A 20937-nucleotide genomic window follows, 5' to 3' on the forward strand; every position below is an offset into this window, starting at 1 on the left:
AAGCAAGTATGACATTAATATCTGGGTCTGATAAAGACCACTTAAAAAGACTTGAGATTAGTATCACTTATCAGAATTGGTCAACAATACCAAATAACTGTTAGCTAATAGACTCCAACACCATATTAAAATTATACATCATGACCAAGTGGGATTTATTATAGGAATTCAAGGTTCTAGGACATCTAGTGATGTATTTTATTAATCAAAAGAAGGGAGAGAGATCATATGATCATTTTCGTAGATGCTAAGAAAAGCCTTTAAGAAAGTTCGCCTGTTCCTAATAGGAGCATCCAGGCAAATAGGAATTGAGGAGTACCTTTTTTTTTTTTTTATTTAAATTCTAGTTAGTAACGCAGCATGTTAATAAAGAAAACCCTAGTTACACTAAGATCAGAAGCAAGACAGGGATGCATACTATTTCCACTATTAACATTTTATTAGAGATATTAGCCAATGCAATTAGACAAGAAGCAGATCAACTAAAGGCAAAAGCTTTGGAAAAGAAGTTAAGCTATTTTTGTATGTGATATAGTATACTAAAAATGCTAGAGAATATGTGGTGAAACTGAAACAACTAAGGACTAAGATATAAAGTTAACATGTAGAAATTGTCGTAAACACAATAACCCGTTATGGTAGCATATAAACAAAGAAGATAAAATATTTAGTAATAACCCTATAGGACAAATTTTAAAACTTCTGAAAAACATAAAAGCAGACTTGAACAAATGAAGAGGCATTCCTTGTTCTGGTTATTGGGTTAACATCATAAAAACAGCTCTTCCTGAGGTAATTTGTAAATTTAAGGCAATATTAAAATTTTAAAAGTACAACTGGACAAGTTTATACAACAGTTCATAGGGATTAACCTCAACTTGTTTTGAAGCTAGATTGATTTAAAAAAAAGATTAAAGTTTCCCTTAAGTGTAAGAAAAAGACATTCATATGGAAAAATAAAAGTGCAAGAATAACTAGGATTATACTGCAAAAGAAAGACTCTGGCCATATCCTGCAGTAAAGCAAACCGTAGTTAGAGCAGTATGATTCTGTTCCACAAACAGACCAGGGGGATAGACTAGAAAAGCTAGAAGTAGGTCCAAGTACATATAGAGTATAGGTAATACAGAAAAGTATTATCTCAAATTCCAGGGCAAAGGTTAGCTTTTTAATAAATGCTGGACAACTAGATAGCTAGCTGGTTAGAAAAATATAAAATTAGATTTGTTTTTACACAAAAACAAAAACGAACCATAGCTAGATCAGAGAGCTAAATATAAGTGAAAAATCCCTGTAAGCACTAAAAGTATAGATGGATTTCCCTAACTTCAGGGGAAAGTAATGAAAGGATTTTGAATATGACTGAAAATCCAGTTTCAGTTTTAGAAAAAAATTGGTAAGTTTGACTGGTCAGAAATTGAAAAATCCCATTCTGCATAGCAAAAATCTGTAAAGAAAGTCAAAAGACAAGCAACAAAGTAGGAGGAAATATTTGCAATGTAGATCCTAAATAAAAGACTAGTATCCCGCGCCACCTGGGTGGCTCAGTTGGTTAAGCATCTGCCTTCAGCTCCGGTCGTGATCCCAGGGTCCTGGGATTGAGTCCCATGTTGGGCTTCCTGCTCCGTGGGGAGTCTGCTTCTCCCTTTCCCTTCACCTCTGCCCCCAACTCGAGCTCTCTCTCTCTCCTTCCCTCTCCTCTCTAATTTTTTTTTTAAAAAGAAAAAGACTAATATCCTTAATATGTTAAAAAAAAACTTAAAAATTGAGGAAATAAAGATCAAATTTGATAGAAAAACAGGCAAAAACCATGGGTAGCTCACAAAGATATATATAAAATGGACCTTAAACATATGGAAAGATTTTCAGCTTGACTCATTATGTTAGAAATGCAGATTAAAATTACACTGAGTCATCATTTCTCATCTGTCAGATTGGCAAAAAATAACTTGAAAACATTTTCCATTGGTAAGTCTAGCAAAGCAGACTCTCTCATAAATTGCTGGGAAGGGCATATGGTAATTTGGGTATTATTTACATGTGAATAGGTATTATTTGGATATTATTTACATGTGAACCCAGCAGTCCACCTTTCAGGTATTTACACTGAAGATAGACTTCTCATCATCCAAAATTGTAGACGTACAAGTTACTACTGTTGTGTTATTTGCAGTGCAACATAATGTAAGCAACCCAAATTTAAAAATGTAAACTACATGTGGGAGATTAGTTGAGTAGACTTTGGTATATCCACACAATAGAGTACGAGGCAGGAAAAAGAGCGAGCGTGATCTCTGTGAACTGATGGGAAGTGGTTCTTGGGATATATTAAGTGAAGAAACCCGAAGTGCTAAAGCGTATCTGTAGTAGGTTACTTTCCTTCTTAGACAGAAGTGGGAAATACAAAGGTATACACGTATCTACTCATTTCTGTAATATACACATGAGAGATAGAAAATAAGATTAATGACAGGGTGCGTAGAATTAGGGTGGAAGGGATGGGGAATGACATTAAAGTATGTTAATGTTTACATATTAAAAAAAATCAAGACTGAGGGAAAACCTTTAAGATGAAATAAAAACAAATGAACCTGTGTTTCAAACGAATAACTTTTGAACACAGTATTTTGACTATATACCTTTAGTCCAGCAACAAATAGTTGTAAAGAAGTACTGAATTTTAGGGTTTTTGTTTTGTTTTGTTTTCAGTCAGATGGGGTAGCATTTCTGAAACCAGTTTCTCTGTATTTGAGGATTAAATAAGTCCATTTTGAGGATAATGGGAGTCCAGTGTGTACTGTAGGTGAAAGGAGTTCTGAAATAGTAAGGGGCAAATTAGAATGAATCCTGTGGTTGAATTGGACTAGAACTAGAGTTATTAGTATGAACTCAATGTTTTCATACTACTTTTAGAAATAAGTGTGTATGTGTGTGTGTTTGTGTGTACGTATCTATGGATTTTCTAGCTCTGTCCTCTAGGACAGTCTTCCCTGAGCCCTTTGGAGAAATGGCTAATTGTGGGCTCTGGCCAAGAAAAAGTACAAGATGAACCTGAAAGTAAGGTAATTCTAGAATGTAGCGTAGTGCTCAAAGAGTGATGGAGAAACATCAAAGTGGCATAGGAACCCTCTTGAATGAGCTCTCACTGGCAAATATGGGGCAATTTAAACATAAAATAATGATGGTAAAGATTACAATCCATATAATAAAACAAGAATTCCTAAGTTCATACTTGTGGATGATGTAAATAAATGGGAAAGACCTTTCTGATAGTAGAATGCCAACTACTAAATGGGGTGAGGGAAATCCTGCCGATAGTTCGGCAGCTGTCACAGCACTAAATTGGGTCAGGCAAGAATCATGAATTGTAAAGCTAGTGGGTGAAAATTTGATGAAAAATAGGATTTTTATATCATTTCTAAGTATTTCCCCACAGTACACTTATTAAAAATGGAAAAATAGTAATTTTACAGGGGAGAAACCTGCATATATCACCACTTTTAATGGCCAAATTGACATTACGTGCTCCTCCCTTTTTTAAAGTAGGCTCCACGCCAGCATGGAACCTAACACTGGACTTGAACCCACGATCCTGAGATCAAGACCTGAGCTGAAATCAGGAGTCTGACACTAAACTGACTGAGCCACACAGGCGCCCTATTATGTGCCTTTTGATGTGATTTACTGAGACGGTCACTTCTCTGATTCTCTGCCAAAAATGCTTACCCTGAAATTAAATACAAAGAAACATTAAACCCAAATGGAAGGCAGATAACCAAATGACCAATCTGTGGTCTTCAAAGATGTCATGAAGAAAAGGACTGAGGGGGAAATTAAAGGAGGCTAAGAGACATGACTACTAAAAAGCACCTGGTGCTCTTGGGTTAGATTCTAGAACCAGATTTTTGTTGCTAAAAAGAATGTTATTAAAATAACTGGCAATATTCGAACAAGGTTTTATAATAGTAGTATTAGTTTCCTGATTTTGAGTGCGTGAGAATGTCCTTGTTCTTAGGAGGTACATACGGAGGTACTTAGAGGTAAAGAGACATCATGTCCGTAACTTACTCTCGAATAGTTCAGGGAAAAATTGTGTGTATAGACGTACATATGTAGAGAGAGAAAAATACAGAACTGTAGAGAGGAGAGAAAGATACAGAGAGGGAACGATAAAACGTATGTGGTAAAATGTTAAATGGAGAATCTGGGTGAAGGATATATATATATTTTTTTACTGTTCTGGAAATTTTTATGTAAGTTCGAAATGATTTCAAAATAAGGTTAAAAGAGTAAAATAATGCCAAATTCAAACAGAGCTTTTAAAAAGGGTGCACTGGTTTATCCTCCCCAGCAGTGTGCAAGAGGGTTTTCCCCTTCAGCAGGGTGGAGGTGCTGCCATCCCTGCGTCCTTGCAGAACTTGTGGTGTGTGGGGGCTCGCCAGCTCTGTCATTCACAATGTAAATGCCTGGAATTCTGTAATGTAGTTGTATCTGGTTCTTTATCATTTTGAGCTCAGGTATCAATTTATCCCTGCAGGTTGTTGATGAGCGAGAATTTTTTGAGATCATGCCCAATTATGCCAAGAACATCGTTGTTGGTTTTGCAAGAATGAATGGGAGGACTGTTGGAATTGTTGGCAACCAACCTAAGGTGGCTTCAGGTAGGCGGGAGAAGCTCTCACAAACCTCGGGTGGCAGCTGGGGGCCAGGGCTGCCTGGGCTCACAGTGTCTGTCCCCTGCCTTTTCCTCAGATGAGCCTCCACGGCCAGAGAAGAAACTCCGATAGATGTTGTTGTAAAAGTTCTTTTCTCTCTTAATGTTCATATCTCAAAATGCTTCTTTCATACTTTAATTTTTTAAGTGTTTATAGATAACTTTCTTTTTTTCAAGTTCAGAAGGTCTTCACTTTTTCAGAGGTCTGCTTTCTGCCTCCCCCTAGTTAGATTTAGGTCTCACCCACTTAACTATGAGCTCCATGAGGGCGGGGGTGTCGGTGTCTTCGTCATCCTTTTATCTCCAGTGTCTTTAGTGGTGTCTGGTACACAGTTGGGGGGTCATGAGTTAACAGCATCTTCCCGTGTCTGTGCCCCACAGCCTTCTGGTGATACGGCTAGAGCTGATCTATGGCCAGCCAGGTCAGGGGGACTCGTCCGTGGCTGTGCTCTGGGTACAGTTGGAAGTGTGGCATGGGGATTGTAGACACTGCCTTTCTCCTATTTCCTTCTTAGGTTTGTTTTGAATTCTTGTGTGGGAGAAATATGCGCTCCCTTATTTTCCCAGCTTCATCTTTTATTTCTGTCGTGGCGATTTTACCTTGTCTTTAGAAAAAAGTGTATTTTTTTTTACAATATTTTTTATCATGGTAAAAAAAAATATATGTGTGCGTGTGTATATACATTTATGTATGTAAATAACATAAACTTTGCCGTTTTAACCATTTTTAAGGGTATAATGTAGTGGCATTAATTATGTTCACACTGTTTGCAGTCATTACCACTATCTTCCAGAAATTTTTCAACTAGAAGAAGACTGCCTTTCCACCTTACCTCCAGACCTTGATAATCTAAATCTGCTCTCTATGAATTTACCTATTCTAGATATCCCATGTAAATGGAATCATGTAGTAGTTGTCTTTTTGTGTCTAATTTATTTTACTTAACGTAATACTTTCAAGGTTCATCAGTGAGGTAGCATGTATCAGAACTCTATTTTAACTTTTCATGGCTAAGTAATATTCCATTGTAGGTGTATACCAGTTTTGTTTAATCATTCATTTGTGATGGACACTTTGGGTTGTTTCCATCTTTTAGCTGTTGTCAATAACGCTGCAATAAACAGTGGTATGCAAGGCATCTGTTTGAATCCTTGTTTTCAGTTCGTTTGGGTATACACCTAGGAGTGAAATTATTGAGTCATATGGTAATTTTATGTTTACTTTGAGGAAACACCATCACTAGCAATGCACAGGGTTCCAGTTATGTGACACTGTCTCCAGCACTTGTTATTTTCTGGTATGTTTTGATAATAGCTATCTTAATGGGCATGAAATATTATCTCATTGTGGTTTTCATTCAAATTTCCCTAGTGATTAGTGATTTTGAGCATCTTTTCACATGCTTATTGACCATTTGTATTGTCTTCTTTGGAGAAATATCTATTAGATTCCTTTGTGCATTTTTAATTACTTGTTTTTTGTTGTTGAGCTGTAGGAATGCTTTATATTTTGGATATTAAACCCTTATCAGCTATATGATTTACAAATATTTCCTCCCATTTTGTAGGTTGTCTTTTCACTTTCTTGATAATGTCATTTGGTGCACAAAAATTTTAAAATTAGATGAAGTCCAATATCTCTTTGTTGTTGCTTGTGCTTGGCAGAGTACCTGTTGACAAGTCCAATGTCATGAAGCTTTCTCCCTATGTTTTCTTTTAGGAATTTTATGCTTTTAGCTTTTACATTTAGGTTTGATCAATTTTGAGTAAATTTTTACATATTATATGAGTTGAGGGTCCAGCTTTATTCTTTTGCACATAGAAATCCAGTTATCCCAACACCCATTTGTTGAATAGATTGTTCTCTCCTTATTGAATAACTTGGTATCCTTGTCAAAAATCAATTGGCTGTAGATGTATGGGTTTTTTTCCTGGACTCTTAGGTTTATCCACATGCTGGTTTTCTTTTTCTTTTCTTTTCTTTTCTTTTTTCTTTTCTTTTCTTTTCTTTTTTTTTTAAAGATTTTATTTATTTATTTGACAGAGAGAGAGACAGCCAGCGAGAGAGGGAACACAAGCAGGGGGAGTGGGAGAGGAAGAAGCAGGCTCCCAGTGGAGGAGCCCGATGTGGGGCTCAATCCCACAACGCCGGGATCACACCCTGAGCCGAAGGCAGAAACTTAACGACTGCGCCACCCAAGCGCCCCTCCACATGCTGGTTTTTATTACTGTAGTTTTGTGTAGTAAGTTTTAATATTGGGAAGTGTGAGTCTTCTTATGTTCTTTTTAAAGATTGGTTTGGCTTTTGGGGGTCCATGCAGTTCCATATGAATTTGAGGATTGGCTTTTCCAATCTGCAAAAAAGGATGTTGGAATTTTGATAGAGAGAGATTGCATTGAATGTGCAGATCACTTTAGGTAGTATTAACATCTTGACAATGTTTCAATCTGTGAGCATAGAGTATCTTTCCATTTATTTTGGTCTTTTATTTCTTTCAGTAATGTTTTGTAGTTTCTTTCTTTCTTTTTTTTTTTAAAGATTTTATTTATTTATTTGACAGAGATAAAGACAGCCAGCGAGAGAGGGAACACAAGCAGGGGGAGTGGGAGAGGAAGAAGCAGGCTCATAGTGGAGGAGCCTGACGTGGGGCTCGATCCCGTAACGCCGGGATCACGCCCTGAGCCGAAGGCAGACGCTCAACCGCTGTGCCACCCAGGCGCCCCTGTTTTGTAGTTTCTAGTGTACGAGGCTTTCACCTTTTGGTTAAATTTATTCTTATGTGTTTTATTCTTTTAGATACTATTATGAATGGAATTACTTTCTCAATTTCCTTTTTGGATTGTTCATTATTAGTATATAGAAAGACAACTACACAACTGATTTTTGTTTGTTGATCGTGCAAACTGCAACTTTGCAGAGTTTATTAGCTTTCCTAGCCTTCCTGTGGATTCTCTGGGATATTATGTAGGATCATATTTTTTGCCAAAAAGATATTTTTAGTTTTTTCTCTCCAATTTGGGTACCTTTTATTTTTTTTTTTTTCTTGTCTAGTTGCTCTGGCTAAAATATTCAGCACACTGTTGAATAGAATTGGTGAAAGCAGGCATCCTTATTTTCTTCCCGATCTTAGGGGGAGAACTTTGTCTTTCACCATTGAATATATTAGCTATGGGTTTTTCAAATATGCCTTTCATCGTGGTGAGAAAATTTCCTTCTATTCCCAGTTTTCTGAGTTGTTTTTTTAATCTTGAAAGGTTGATAGATTTTGTCAAATCCCTTTTCTGCAGCATTTGAAATGGTCATGTAGTTTTTGTCCTTCATTCTATTAATGTGGTGTATTATATTGATTGATATTTTGTATGTTGAACCACTTCTGCATTACTGGAGTATATCTGACTTGGTCATGGTATATAATCCTTTTTTTTAAATAAATTTTATTTTTTGGAGCTCTTTTAGTTTCACAGCAAAATTAAGTGAAAATTAGAGTTCCCATATATACTGTGCTATCACACATGCACAGCTTACTTCACTATCAACATCCTGAACCAGAGTGGTACATGTGTTACAACCGATGAATGTACACTGACAGGCCAGGAGTTTCTGTCGTTCTACGTCTTCACCAGGATTTGGTCTTACCAGCCAGGGTTCTGGATTTTGGCCATCTTCATAGATGTGCAGTGGTATCTCATTTTAATTCGCATTTCCCTGAGGACATGATGCAGAGCATCTTATCATGTGCTTATTTGCCATTTCTATGTTTTTGTTTCCTTCGTGAGGTGTCTGTTCAGATCTTTAGTGCCACCCCCCCTTTTATCTTTAGCTCATTTTTAAATCTGTTTTCTTATTGTTGAGTTTTAAGAGCTCTTTTTATATGTTAGGTAGCAGTTCCTTTACCATGTGTATATTTTGCAAATATTTTCTCCTAGACTGTGGTTATCTTCCCATTTCTCTGGAGCAGAAGTTTTTAATTATAATGAGGTTAGCTTATCAATTTTTTTTCATAGATCCTGCCTTTGGTAGTGTATCTAGAAAGATACCACCAAACCCAAGGTTATTTGTTTTTCTCCTATGTTATCTTCTAGGCTTTTTAAAGTTTTGTGTTTTACATTCAGGTCTCTGGATCCATTTTGAGTTAATTTTCATGAAAAGTGTAAGGTCTGTGTCTAATTTTTTTGCTTGCGGACATCCAGTTGTTCTAGCACTATTTGTTGAAAAGATGATCTTTCTTCCATTGTATTGCCTTTGTTATTTTATTTATTTATTTATTTATTTATTTATTTATTTATTTATTTATTTATTTATTGCCAAAGGCCAGTTGATTGTATTTATGTGGGTCTATTTCTGGTTTCTCTGTTCTGTTCCATTGATCTATTTGTTTATTCTTTCACCAGTACCACACATCTTGATTACTGTAGCTTTTTAGTAAGTCTTGCAGTTAGGTTTAAATCCTTCAGTTTTATTTTGTTCTTCAGTATTGTGTTGGCTGTTCTGGGGTTTTTGCCCCTCAATATACTCTTTAGAATTAGTCTGTCAACATCCACAAAATAACTTGTTGGGATTTTGATTGGAATTGGGATTGTGTTAAATCTAGAGATCAATTGGAAATACCTGGCCTCTTGACGATATTGAGTCTGCCTATCCATAAACATGGAATATGTCTCCATTTATTTAATTCTTCCATTTTGTTCATCAGAGTTGTGTAGTTTTCCTCATATAGATCTTATAATGTGTTTCGTTAGATTTATGCCTATGTATTTCTTTTTTGGGTAGTGGGTACTTATGTAAATGGTATTGTGTTCTTAGTTTCAAATTCACTACTGGTATATAGGAAAGTGATTAACTTTTGTATATTAGCTTTGGGTTTTTTTTTTTTTTTTTTAAAGATTTTGTTTATTTATTTGACAGAGATAGAGACAGCCAGTGAGAGAGGGAACACAAGCAGGGGGATTGGGAGAGGAAGAAGCAGGCTCCCAGCGGAGGAGCCTGATGTGGGGCTCGATCCCAGAACGCCGGGATCACGCCCTGAGCCGAAGGCAGACGCTTAACCACTGTGCCACCCAGGCGCCCCTGTATATTAGCTTTGTATCCCGCAGCCTTGTTATAATTGCTTATTAGTTTCAGAAGTGTTTTTGCCAATTCTTTGGGATTTTCTACATAGATTATTATGTTATCTGTGAACAAAGACAGTTTGATTTCTTCCTTCCCAGTCTGTGTACCTTTTGTATATTTCTTGTTTTATTGAATTAGCTAGGACTTGCAGTACACTTTTGAAAAGTAGTGGTGAGAGGCGACATTTTTGCCTTGTACCTGATCTTAATGGGAAAGCTTCTAGTTTTTCACCATTATGTATGATGTTAGCTGTAGATTTTTTGTTAGATGTTCTTTATCAAGTTGAGAAGTTGCCCTTGTATTCCTAGTTTACAGAGGGTTGTTGTTGTTTTTTTAAATCATGAGTGAGTGTTAGATTTTGTGAATACTTTTTCTGTGTCTACTGATATGTTCATGTGATTTTTCTTCTTTAGCTTATTGATGCAATGGATTACATGAATTGATTTTCAAATGTTGAACCTGCCTGCCTGTGATAAATCCCACATGGAAGTGCTATATAATTATTTTTATAACATTGCTGGATTTGATTTGGTAATATTTTGTTGAGGATTCTTACGTCTATGGTCATGAGAGACATTGGTCTGTAGTTTTCTTGTAATGTCTTTGTCTGGTTTTGGTAATAGTGTAATGCTGGCCTCATAGAATGAATTAGGAAGTATTCCCTCTGATTCTGTCTTCTGGGAGAGATTGTAGAGAATTGGTATAATTTCTTAAATGTTTTGTAGAATTCACCAGTAAAAGGTTCTGGGATGCATTTGTTTTTTAAATCACATAAGAAGTAAAAAAATGGTATTACATAATCAAAAATACAATATTGGCTTCTACATTTCCCCATGTAGTTACCTTTACTAGAGATCTTTATTTCTTCATACAGTTGTGTGGTACTATCTAGTATTTTTTTCATTTCAACCTGAAGGATTCCTGTTAACATTTTTTGTAGGGCAGCCCTAGTGGTAATGAACTCTTCAACTTTGATCTTGGAATGTCTTAATTTTTCCCTCACTTTTCAAGGACTGTTTGCCAAACATGGAGTTCTTGGTTGACAGTTTTATTCTTTCAGTGCTCTAAGTGATCCCATTGTCCCTTGGCTTCCATGGTTTTTCTACTCAGAAATCAATTGGTGATCTTACTGAGGATCTCTTGTATATGGTGAGTCACTTCTGTCTTGCTACTTTCAAGACTCTTTCTTTATCTTTTAGTAATTTGATGATAATGTGGCTCAGTGGGGGGTCTGTTTGTGTTTATCCTACTTAGTTTCTTGGATTTGTCACTTCATGTCTTACATCAAATTTGGGAAGTTTTTGGACATTATTTCTTCAAATAATCTCTGTCCTTTTTTTCTCTTTCTCCTCCCTCTGGTATTGCCTTGCTGCATATGTTGGTTCAAATGATGGTATTTCACAGGTCTCTTAGTTTCTATTCACTTCATTTTTTCTTTTCTTTTTGCTTAGACTGGATAATTTAAATTATCTTCAGGTTTCCTGATCCTTTCTTCTGTTTTATCAGATCTGTTATTGAACCCCTGTAGTGAATTTTTTTTATTTCAGTTATAGTAGTTTTCAGCCCCAGAATTTGTTTGATTCCTTTTTATGATTTCTTTCTTTTTGATATTATATTCTCATTTTGTTCATACATTGTTTTCCTGATTTTTAAATTTCTTTGTTCATATTTTCTTTATCTCTTTGACCATATTTAAGACAGTTAAAGTCTTTGTCTAGGGGCATCTGGGTAGCTTAGTTGGTTAGGCGTCTGCCTTTTGCTCAGGTCATGATCCCGGGGTCCCTGCTCTGTGGGGAGCCTGCTTTTCCTGCTCCTTCTGCCCCCCCCAACTTGTGCTCTCGTGTGTTCTGTTTCTCTTTCTCTCAAATAAATAAAATCTTTAAAAAAAAAAAAGTGTTGGGGTGCCTGGGTGGCTCAGTTGGTTAAGTCTTGAGAATTTCTTCGGCTTAGGTGATGATCCCAGGGTCCTGGGATTGAGCCCTGCATCAGGCTCCCTGCTCCCCAGGGAGCCTGCTTCTCCCTCTCCCTCTGCTTGCCACTCCCCCTGCTTGTGTGCGCGCTCTCTCTCTCTGTCAAATAAATAAATACATTTTAAACAAACAAAAAAGTCTTTAGTAAGTTCAGTGTCTGGGCTTCTTCAGGGACAGATTCTGTCAATTTATTTTGTTCATTTGAGTGGCTGTTTTCCTGTTTCTTTGTAAGCCTTGTTTTTTTTTTTTGTTGGAAAACTAGACATTTGAGTATTATAATGTAGTAACTCTGGAAATCATATTTTCCTTTTCTAGGTTTTGTTGTTGATCATTGAATGTGTAATAGTCCATTTGTGTAGTGACTTTTCCTGATTATATTTGCAGACTGTATTCCTTGCTGTATGTGGTCACTGAAGTTTCTTTTCGTTAGCTTGTATCCAACTGGCGTTTTGACAGAAATAGCCTTGAACACCAGGTGCTAAAACAGACAAACAAGAAAATACCTCTCCTAGTCTTTGAGAATTGGCTGTATGCTGGGGCTGTCCTTCAACACTTAGCCAGACTTAAACTGAACTTAGGGATCAGCCCAAGGTTAACCATTAAGGTCTTCTTAGGTTATTGGTTTTGTAATGTGTTTTCATTTTCATTCATCTTAATATATTTTCTAATTTTCTTTTGTCAGGTCTTTTCTGAGCATGCATCTGGTTCTAGGCATATCTGTGTCTTTCTGAAGTCCCCTGTATACACAGGTGTTCTTGAGTGTCCTGATTTCCCAAAGAAATTCTCTGTTGTTGTTTTTTTTCCCCCTCCTAGGCCTTAGGTGATCTGAAGAATAATCTTTTGACCCAGATATCTGCAGGTTGTTCCTTTGTTTTTGAGCAATGTCAGCCACTTTTCTGGCCTGGGTGAGTTCCAAGTTAGGTAAAACAGAGATGAAAGTCAGTCTTTCAGACAAGTTAGAACAGACCTATGTGATAATTTGTGACTGAGGTCTTCTTTCTTCCCTTTAGAACTAGGGAGAGTGTGGGGCAAGTATAATTAAGAATGCCAACAAGGCTTTCCTACTATTTTTAAGTTGCCTTTTTCTTTTTTCTTTCTTCTCTTTTCTTTTTTTAAGTAGGCACCACGCCCATCATGGGGCTCGAACTCAGGACCCTGAGATCAGGAGTCTGATGCTCTACTGCCTGAGCACCCCGGGCACCCCTTAAGTTGCCTTTTTTCTTGATTTGACTTTCTTTTGGTTGTTGTAAACCTTCACTTATTCCAGAGTTTCTGCCTGTTTTGTTATGTTTCTGTTGGAGGAAAGGAGCTTGGAGCTACCCACTCCACCATTTTGTTGTTTAGAAAAAGTTTTTAAAGTCAGGAATTCACACATATTGAAAATTACATTTTGTTCCTCCAATAAGTTCATAACTGTTCATACGTTCCTTTAGTTTCTCCTTTTAGCTGTGTCGTTCCCTGGCATGGACCTCATATGTTTTCTTATGTCTGCTTTAAGATCTTTCTCATCCCGTGACTACCTAGGCAGGTACAGTTTGACTTTCATAGGCTCACTTTTTAAGAAAGTGCTTTGCTTGTCCTGGAAATTTCTCTGTAAATAGCCAGGATGTCTATCGCAGGGGCCCTCCCCAGCTCTGGCTGGAGCCTGAACACTTGATTCCATTGTGGTTCCTTGACTTCTCTTTTTCTAGGCTTAAAAATTCTTTGTGATGTTTATGGAGTGGCAAGATGTGGAAGTTCAGTAGGTTACTGCTTTTTTGAAGAAAACTTGTTTTATTGACTTATTCATTCCCTGTTACTAGAAGGCCTCTTCAGAGGCTTAGTTAGGGAGCTTTGTTTTGGTTCTCATTTTTTCTTGTAGGAATTAGCCATGGTTCCTTGGCACTGTTTGGGTGCCAGGCTCTCTGTATAGCCCGGGTACTAGGCCTAAGATGCTAAGACCGGGCCTCTGGACATGGAGCCCGTGTAGCTCAGGGCTACAGGTTTTCCATTTGTGTTCATTTCCCCAATGATTACATCTTGTTTGGGCTGTCAGTGCTCATCGTTCTTTTCAGTTTGATTTTGAGTATAGCCTCTGGGTGCTTTTTGCAGTTTCTTAATTTAGAATTTTTTTTTTTTTTTCCTGGGACTTATCACGCAGATTCTTTATTTCAGATCATTAACATAGATTTTTGAATAGAGGGGAAGGAAGGGAGATTTAAAACATTTTTCTTTTATCGAGTTATAATTTACACACAATAAAATATACAGCTTTCAAATGCTCATTTTGATAGGTCTTGACAGTTTGACAATTGTACACGACCTTGTTATCACCATCCAAAACAAGATGTAGAACATTTCTGTCATCTCAGAAAATGCATTTAGCAAGAGGGAAGTTTTGCCTATTTTTTCTTTTCTTTGTTGTTTTTGTTTTCTTTGTTGTTTCTTTTTCATAATTTCTAGCATTCTTTATATATTTTGGACATGAGTCCTTTGTCAGATATGTGTTTTGCAAATATTTTTTTGATTAGTGACTTATTTATTCAATAAATTAATGGTGTCTTTTGACTCACATTATTTTAAACATCTGATGAAGCCCCATTTATGAATGTTTTTTCTTTATGATTAGAGCTTTTGTGTCCAAGAAATCTTTGCCTACTACAAGGTTGCAAAGATAGTCTTGTATTATTACCTAGTTTTGTAAATCTGGGTTTTATATTAAGGTCTGTGATCTATTTTGAATTGATTTTTCTATATAGTTTATAGAGTGAAACAGTCTAATTTCATGTTTGTGTGTGTGTGTGTGTTTGTTTTTTAAATACAGATAATTGTTTCATCATTTGTTAAGAGACTTCCTTCCTTTTAAATTGTTTTGGTGCCTGGTCTAAAGTCAGTTGTGTGGTTCTATTTCTTCACAATCTATCCTGTTTCGTTGTCATTTTGTCTACCTTTTTGCCTGTGCCTTATTGCTCTGATTATTGCAGCTTTTAGTTCTCAGTGGTTCTCAACTTGGGGCACTATCAGGATCCTGGGGGCATCTTACAATGTTGGAAACATTTTTGGCTGTCATAGGTGTGGATTCTGAGGGGAGTGGGTGCTACTGGCATCTAGTGGGTGGAGGCCAGAGGTGCTGCTCGACATCCTATACACACAAGACAAACCCCGACAACAAAGAATTATCCAGTCCAAAATGTTGATAGTGCTGAGGTTGAGAAACTGTGCTTTGTAAGTAAGTCTTAAAGAGTCAACTAGTGTAAGTCTTCCAATTAAAAAAAAAAATGTTTTAACTATTCTGTCTTCTTTGTATTACCGTATGAATTTTAGAATCTGCTTATCAATTTCTATAAGAGAATGCCTATGATTTTGATAGTAATTGCTTGAAAATATAGGTCTGTTCAGTATGCTAGCTTAGTAAACTTTAAATCTAAGAAAATTAAATAGTATATAGTAATATTTAGTAGTATGTAATTAATTTATTGTAACTATATTATAACATATTATATTTTTAGTCATTTATTTTATCTAATTATATCACGCTATTTTATAATATATAGTATATATTAATATCAATTAATCATTATTAATATTTAATAGTATGTAATTAAAATGGAATACAATTAGAAAACCAAGTTTCTTGGTTGTTGTAGCTGTATTTCAAGTGCCTAATAGCTTTAGTGGCTACCTATGTCGAATAGTACAGTCAGGAAATATTCACAGAAAGTTATTTTGGCCAGCACTGGTATAGATCACTTTGGGAATTTATCCATTCTTTTGATCCATGAGTGTAGAAGGTTTTTTTGTTTGTTTTTTGTAGATACTCTATCAGATTATGAAAATTCCACTGTACTCCTAGGTTACTGCTAGTTTTGTTTTATTTGTTTTTTTTAAGATTTATGTATTTATTTTAGAGAGACATAGTGTGTGTGTGAGCAGGGGGAGGGGCAGAGGGAGAGGAAGAGAGAGAATCTCAAGCAAACTCTGTGCTCAGACTCATCTCAACACCAGGCTTGATCTCATCACCCCGGAGGTCATGACCTCAGCTGAAACCAAGAGTCAGATGCTTAATCAACTGAACCACCCCAGTGCCCCACTGCTAGTTTTGAGTTACGATTGAATACTGAATGTTGTCAGATCTTTCTTTATATCTTTTGAGAAGACTATATGATTTTTGTCCTCTATTTAGTATAATTTCATTGGTTTTCACATGTTAGATCAACCTTGACTTCTTGGGATAAACCTCATTTGGTCAGGATGCATTCGTGTTTTTATATATTGCTGGATTTGATTGGTAATATCAGGAATTTTTGCATCTATGTTCATGAGGGATTTTGGTCGGTGTTCTTCTCTTAAGATGTCCTTGTCTTGTTTTGGCATCAGGGTAATGTGGCTCCATACAGTATGTTGGGAACTATTCTAGGAGAGGAGATACACTAGTAACTGAGCTCTTACTCTGTGCCACTTTACAGATACCATCCCCTTTAATCCTTACAACTTTGGTGGGAGGTAGTAACATCCCAACTTTGCAGGTGAGGAATCTCAGGCTCAGAAAGGTAAAGTAAATTCCCAAGGCCCATAGGTATAACTGGTGAAGGCAGATCTGATTCCAAGCTACAGGGAGTCTCTAAGAGCAGCCCTTGAACGATACCTCCCACTACTGGTTCCATGGGGGCAAGTCAGGCTGTAGCTCAGGTGGCAGCAGTCCTTCAGCTTATGAGGCAGAGTCTCGCTGCTTGCAATAGGCTGTGCTCCCAGCAAGAGAGCCTGTGCCCTCAGAGCTGAGGCCACTCCTGAACCCTCTTTGGCAAGTGTCAGGTGTGTTCTCCTGGAGTGTTAAGGGTTCCCCTTTACATTCCCTGATGAGGAAACTTTGATGCCTCCATAAAAATCAGGTCTGGATGGTTGCTGAGGGCACATTCCCATATGGGTAGAACTGGAAATTGCCCAGAAGCTCAGCATGGATAATCTCTCTCATTCTAGGATGTTTGGATATTAATTCATCCGTGAAAGGGGCTCGTTTTGTCCGATTCTGTGATGCGTTCAATATTCCACTCATCACTTTCGTTGATGTCCCTGGCTTTCTGCCTGGTAAGTCATTGACAGAAGTGGGGGCTAGTAGAGGTGGTTTTGCCCAGTAAGGCACCCACTTTATTTGGAGGTTTTCTTGCAAAATTCTCTAAGGATTTGTGACATCTCTGTATTCTAGGTGTCTGGAAGATGGGGCTATGGGGTGGGGGTGGCTCTCTCCTAGCCCTTTGGGGAGCAGGGGAAGTCCTCATAGCTGAGAGTGGCAGTCAAACCTTGTGAGGACTTTTGTATCTAGTAACTCTTCCTTGTGACCTAGGCACAGCACAGGAATACGGGGGCATCATCCGGCATGGTGCCAAGCTTCTCTACGCATTTGCTGAGGCAACTGTACCCAAAGTCACAGTCATCACCAGGAAGGTGAGGAACTTGTATCGGAGGCTGCAAGCCCACTCCTAGTAGCATGGCCATGTTTGGAGGGCTGGGAAGAGGAGTACACCTTGCTCACCCTTAAAAAGATCTTTTGAGGGCAGCATTTTTATAGCCCTGTGGACACACCCAGCAGATGTGGCAGTGGTCATGTCTGGGAACTGAAAGCATCAGTAAGAAAAAGCCAGGAAAGACAGTGAACATTAACTGTGAAAGGCCTCTGGGTTGTGTCCAGGTATTCTCTGCTCTGGCTTCCCAGCCTCAGAGACATTGGGCCTTCAGTAGCCCAGGAGGGCTCTTCTTTTTGTCCTCATTTCACTTGGCTTCCTGGGATGTTTCAGGGACATGATCTGTTTGATTCAGGCTCTAACGTTTAGCATTTGTGTCTGTTCTAGGCGTATGGTGGTGCCTATGATGTCATGAGCTCCAAGCATCTTTGTGGTGACATCAACTATGCCTGGCCTACAGCAGAGATTGCTGTCATGGGAGCAAAGGTGAGGGCCTCTAGCTTTCCCTTTGCCTGGGTCCAGGTACTGCACTCTCCCTGTAGGAGCTCATAGGTGGGAAATGTTGGAGAGAGCCTAGAACTCCTCGGATGGGCCAGGATTCTAGGGAGTTGGGGCCTAGGCCTTGGAAAGTCTCCCACCTTGAGCCCCAGGGCCAGCTCTGGCTGTTGTCCTGAGCTCTCACTTGAGGCACATGCTGGTATCATCGTGCTTGGGGTGGGAGGGCCTGAGGGGGTTTTGAGATTATCAGTAAAGGGGAAAGGGTTGAGTCGAACGAGCTAGCTTTTGGGAGGATTGGACATTCCCTGTAACTCCATCTCATTTCTTTGGAGGGGGTGCCCTAGAGCCATTCTTTTTAGTCATAGAAACTGAACTGTAGTTCTGACCCCTGGTGACTCTGGGCAAGGTATAGCAGTGCCCCCCTTATCCATAGGGGGTGCACTCCAACACCCCCAGTAAAGGCCTGAAACCAGGATAATACGGAACACTATATATGCTGTTTTTTCATGTACATACTTATGTACTTATGATAAAGTTTAATTTATAAACTAGGCATAGTAAGAAATTAACAATAGAACAGAATGATTATAACAATATACTGTAATAAACGTGTGAATATGGTCTCTCAAAATCTCTTGTACTCACTCTTCTTGTGATGTGAGACGATAAGATGGAGTGAGGTGAAGAACATAGGCACCGATGTCAGGAGGTTCATCTGTCTTCTTCTAGAGTGGGCTTGATCCTGGGTAACTGAAACTGCAGAGTGGGGACTACTGTACTTCCTGTTGCTTAGCCTGGTCCCCACTCCTTTCCTGCTTCCAAACAGCTACTGGGATTGTACCAGATAACTCCCTTGACTCTCCCCATAGCTGACTTTTAGGGGTTCTGAGGTCAGGGCTAATCTTTTAGTCCTCTGAGCTTCTACATTTGCAGTTCAGTCTGTCTGCCTGTGGCCACTGAACTGTGTACTCAGGATAAGAAAAAAGGAGAACAGCATTTTACTTCCCTTGATGCAGGAGACCATGGATCTAATGGTGGAAAACAGGACAAACATCTTGGCCTCAAAGAAGGATAGATGCAAGTGGATGGAGTAGGATGGAATTTGGGGACGCAAGCTCCTGGCTTTGCTGGGGCTGCCTGTGATCGGGGCCACAGCTGAACGCCCCATCACGTAGCCCCTGGAATCATAATGGTTGACTCCAACAGTGCATACGTCTTTGCCCTGGCACTTCTCTCCAGGGCACTTCGATTTACCATGAAGTTCACAACCACACACTGTGATAGTGAGTTGAGGGAGGTCTGCCCAGGTTGGGACTGCCAATTAAGTTCATTAACTACTCTCATGACAGGGTGCTGTGGAGATCATCTTCAAAGGGCACGAGAATGTGGAAGCTGCTCGGGCAGAGTATATCGAGAAGTTTGCCAACCCCTTTCCTGCTGCAGTGAGAGGTGGGAACTGTGGTGGGGAGGGCAGTGTTGGTCATTTGCTGGGTCACTTGCTCATTCTTTTACTCCACAAAGTCTCATATAACTGCCCTTTGCCCTTACAGTTGAATATGGAGATGAGTGAGGGGTGGGATTGTCCCTGGGCAGTCGTCACTTAAGGACGGTCTATACGCTGCTTTGGTAACCAGGATCAAAACAACATTGCTGAAATGGCTGAATTTCTTACAGTGTTGTTCCAGTTACCTAAGTACTGTGTAAAAACCCACTCTAAAACAGAGTGGCTTAAACAATTAACTTTTTTTTTTTTTTTTCCTTTTTCCTCATGTTTCTGAGGTTCATCAGTTTGGTCTGGGCTCAGGTAGATGGGTCTTCTGCTGGTCTTGCCTGGGATCAGTCATGCAAAGATCGTGAATTGGTAGTTCAGGGTTGGATCGTCCAAGATGGCTTCACTTACGTGGCTGGTGTTGGCTGTCTGCTAGACTCTCTGCACATGGTTTCTTATTCTTAAGGAGGCTGCTCTGTACTTGGTGGTGTCCTGAGGGCAGCAAGAAGGTGGGAGGGGAGGCTGCAAGGCACCTTGAGACCTATGTTTGGAAATTGCACAGTGTCACTTTTGCCACATTCTGTTGGCCAAAGCAAGTCACAAGGCCACGTGAGGAAACGGAATCCTTGATGGGAGGAGTGGTGAAATCACCTAGCAGAGGGACTTATGTTACAGGGATAGGAGGAAGTGTAGTGATTTTTGAAAATACAAATGTGTTTTCTTAATTTTTATTTCCTGTTGACTTCATTTTGGCAGGAAGGGGATCAGATTTCCTTTTCTTGCCACGTGCAAAAGTTGGGGCCCTGCCAGAGGAACAGGGCTGCTCTCAGAATGCAGGGGAAGGTTCACAGGGCCCATGCCCTCTTATAGTAACTTGGGTCCTGCTCACAGTGGGCCCCAGAGATGGTGCCTAGGCTGAACACAGATTGGGGGGTGGCGTTATCTGGGGATGCAGGTGATCTGCTTCCTTTTCTGTGCTTCACCAGGATTTGTGGATGACATCATCCAGCCTTCTTCTACACGAGCCCGAATCTGCTGTGACCTGGATGTCTTGGCCAGCAAGAAGGTACAGCGCCCTTGGAGGAAACATGCAAATATTCCATTGTAAACGAATCAAAGGATAGTAAACCAGGAGCCAATTACTGCCTGGCCATTCATACCCATCCCTGCCTTTGGCAATCATGATACCCGGAAATCTAAATACCAGTAATTACTTGAAATGGCTGTTTATTAATTTCTAGGAAGATTTCATTTATGCCTTACTGTAAAATTATTTGCTTTATTAAAAATTGGTTTTAACTGGTATTTTTTGAGCAAATCTCATTTTTTTATGGTAGAAATCTGAAAAATCAAGGGAACAGTATTGTCACTTAGAGCTGACCTTTGATACCTCTGTGTATTTTTTTTCCTTGTTCCCCAGAATTTTTTTCTCTGTAGGTGAGATAAGCAGCTTTTAGGGCAAAGTACTTACCTGCTTAGGCTTACTTTTAAATAATATTTAATAATGTGCCCTTAATTCTTCTAGGAATTGTTGAGGATTAAATGATATGTGTGCGATTGTATCTTGCAAAACAGATGCTCAGTACGCTGTAGGACTCTGTATCAGGTGCTTTTCAGAAATATGTTCTCAATTTTAAACTTTAGTTTGGAAATTTTCAAATCTATAGAAACATTGCAAGAGTGGTATTTGTATACCTTTCACCTAGATTATCCAGTTA

The 20937-nt window shown here is 38.7% G+C and overlaps 1 protein-coding gene across 3 annotated transcripts in view; it reads left to right on the plus strand.

Annotated features, from left to right (window-relative positions):
* PCCB (propionyl-CoA carboxylase subunit beta) overlaps positions 1-20524 on the plus strand; it is a 103822-nt gene extending 83298 nt beyond the window's left edge. For all 3 annotated transcript variants that reach the window (XM_045791830.2, XM_087870217.1, XM_045791831.2), the window contains 6 exons: positions 4538-4661; positions 16751-16858; positions 17115-17215; positions 17620-17718; positions 19080-19179; positions 20206-20524. In XM_045791830.2, the coding sequence (XP_045647786.1) occupies positions 4538-4661; positions 16751-16858; positions 17115-17215; positions 17620-17718; positions 19080-19179; positions 20206-20327 (654 nt within the window). In that variant the 3' untranslated portion in view covers positions 20328-20524. The remainder of the gene's footprint in view (positions 1-4537; positions 4662-16750; positions 16859-17114; positions 17216-17619; positions 17719-19079; positions 19180-20205) is intronic.
* Positions 20525-20937: the final 413 nt, after the last annotated feature.

The sequence above is a fragment of the Ursus americanus genome, chromosome 20 (assembly GCF_024610735.1).
Source record: "Ursus americanus isolate L20-20 chromosome 20, mUrsAme1.1.p, whole genome shotgun sequence".
In the NCBI taxonomy this organism is placed as follows: domain Eukaryota; kingdom Metazoa; phylum Chordata; class Mammalia; order Carnivora; family Ursidae; genus Ursus; species Ursus americanus.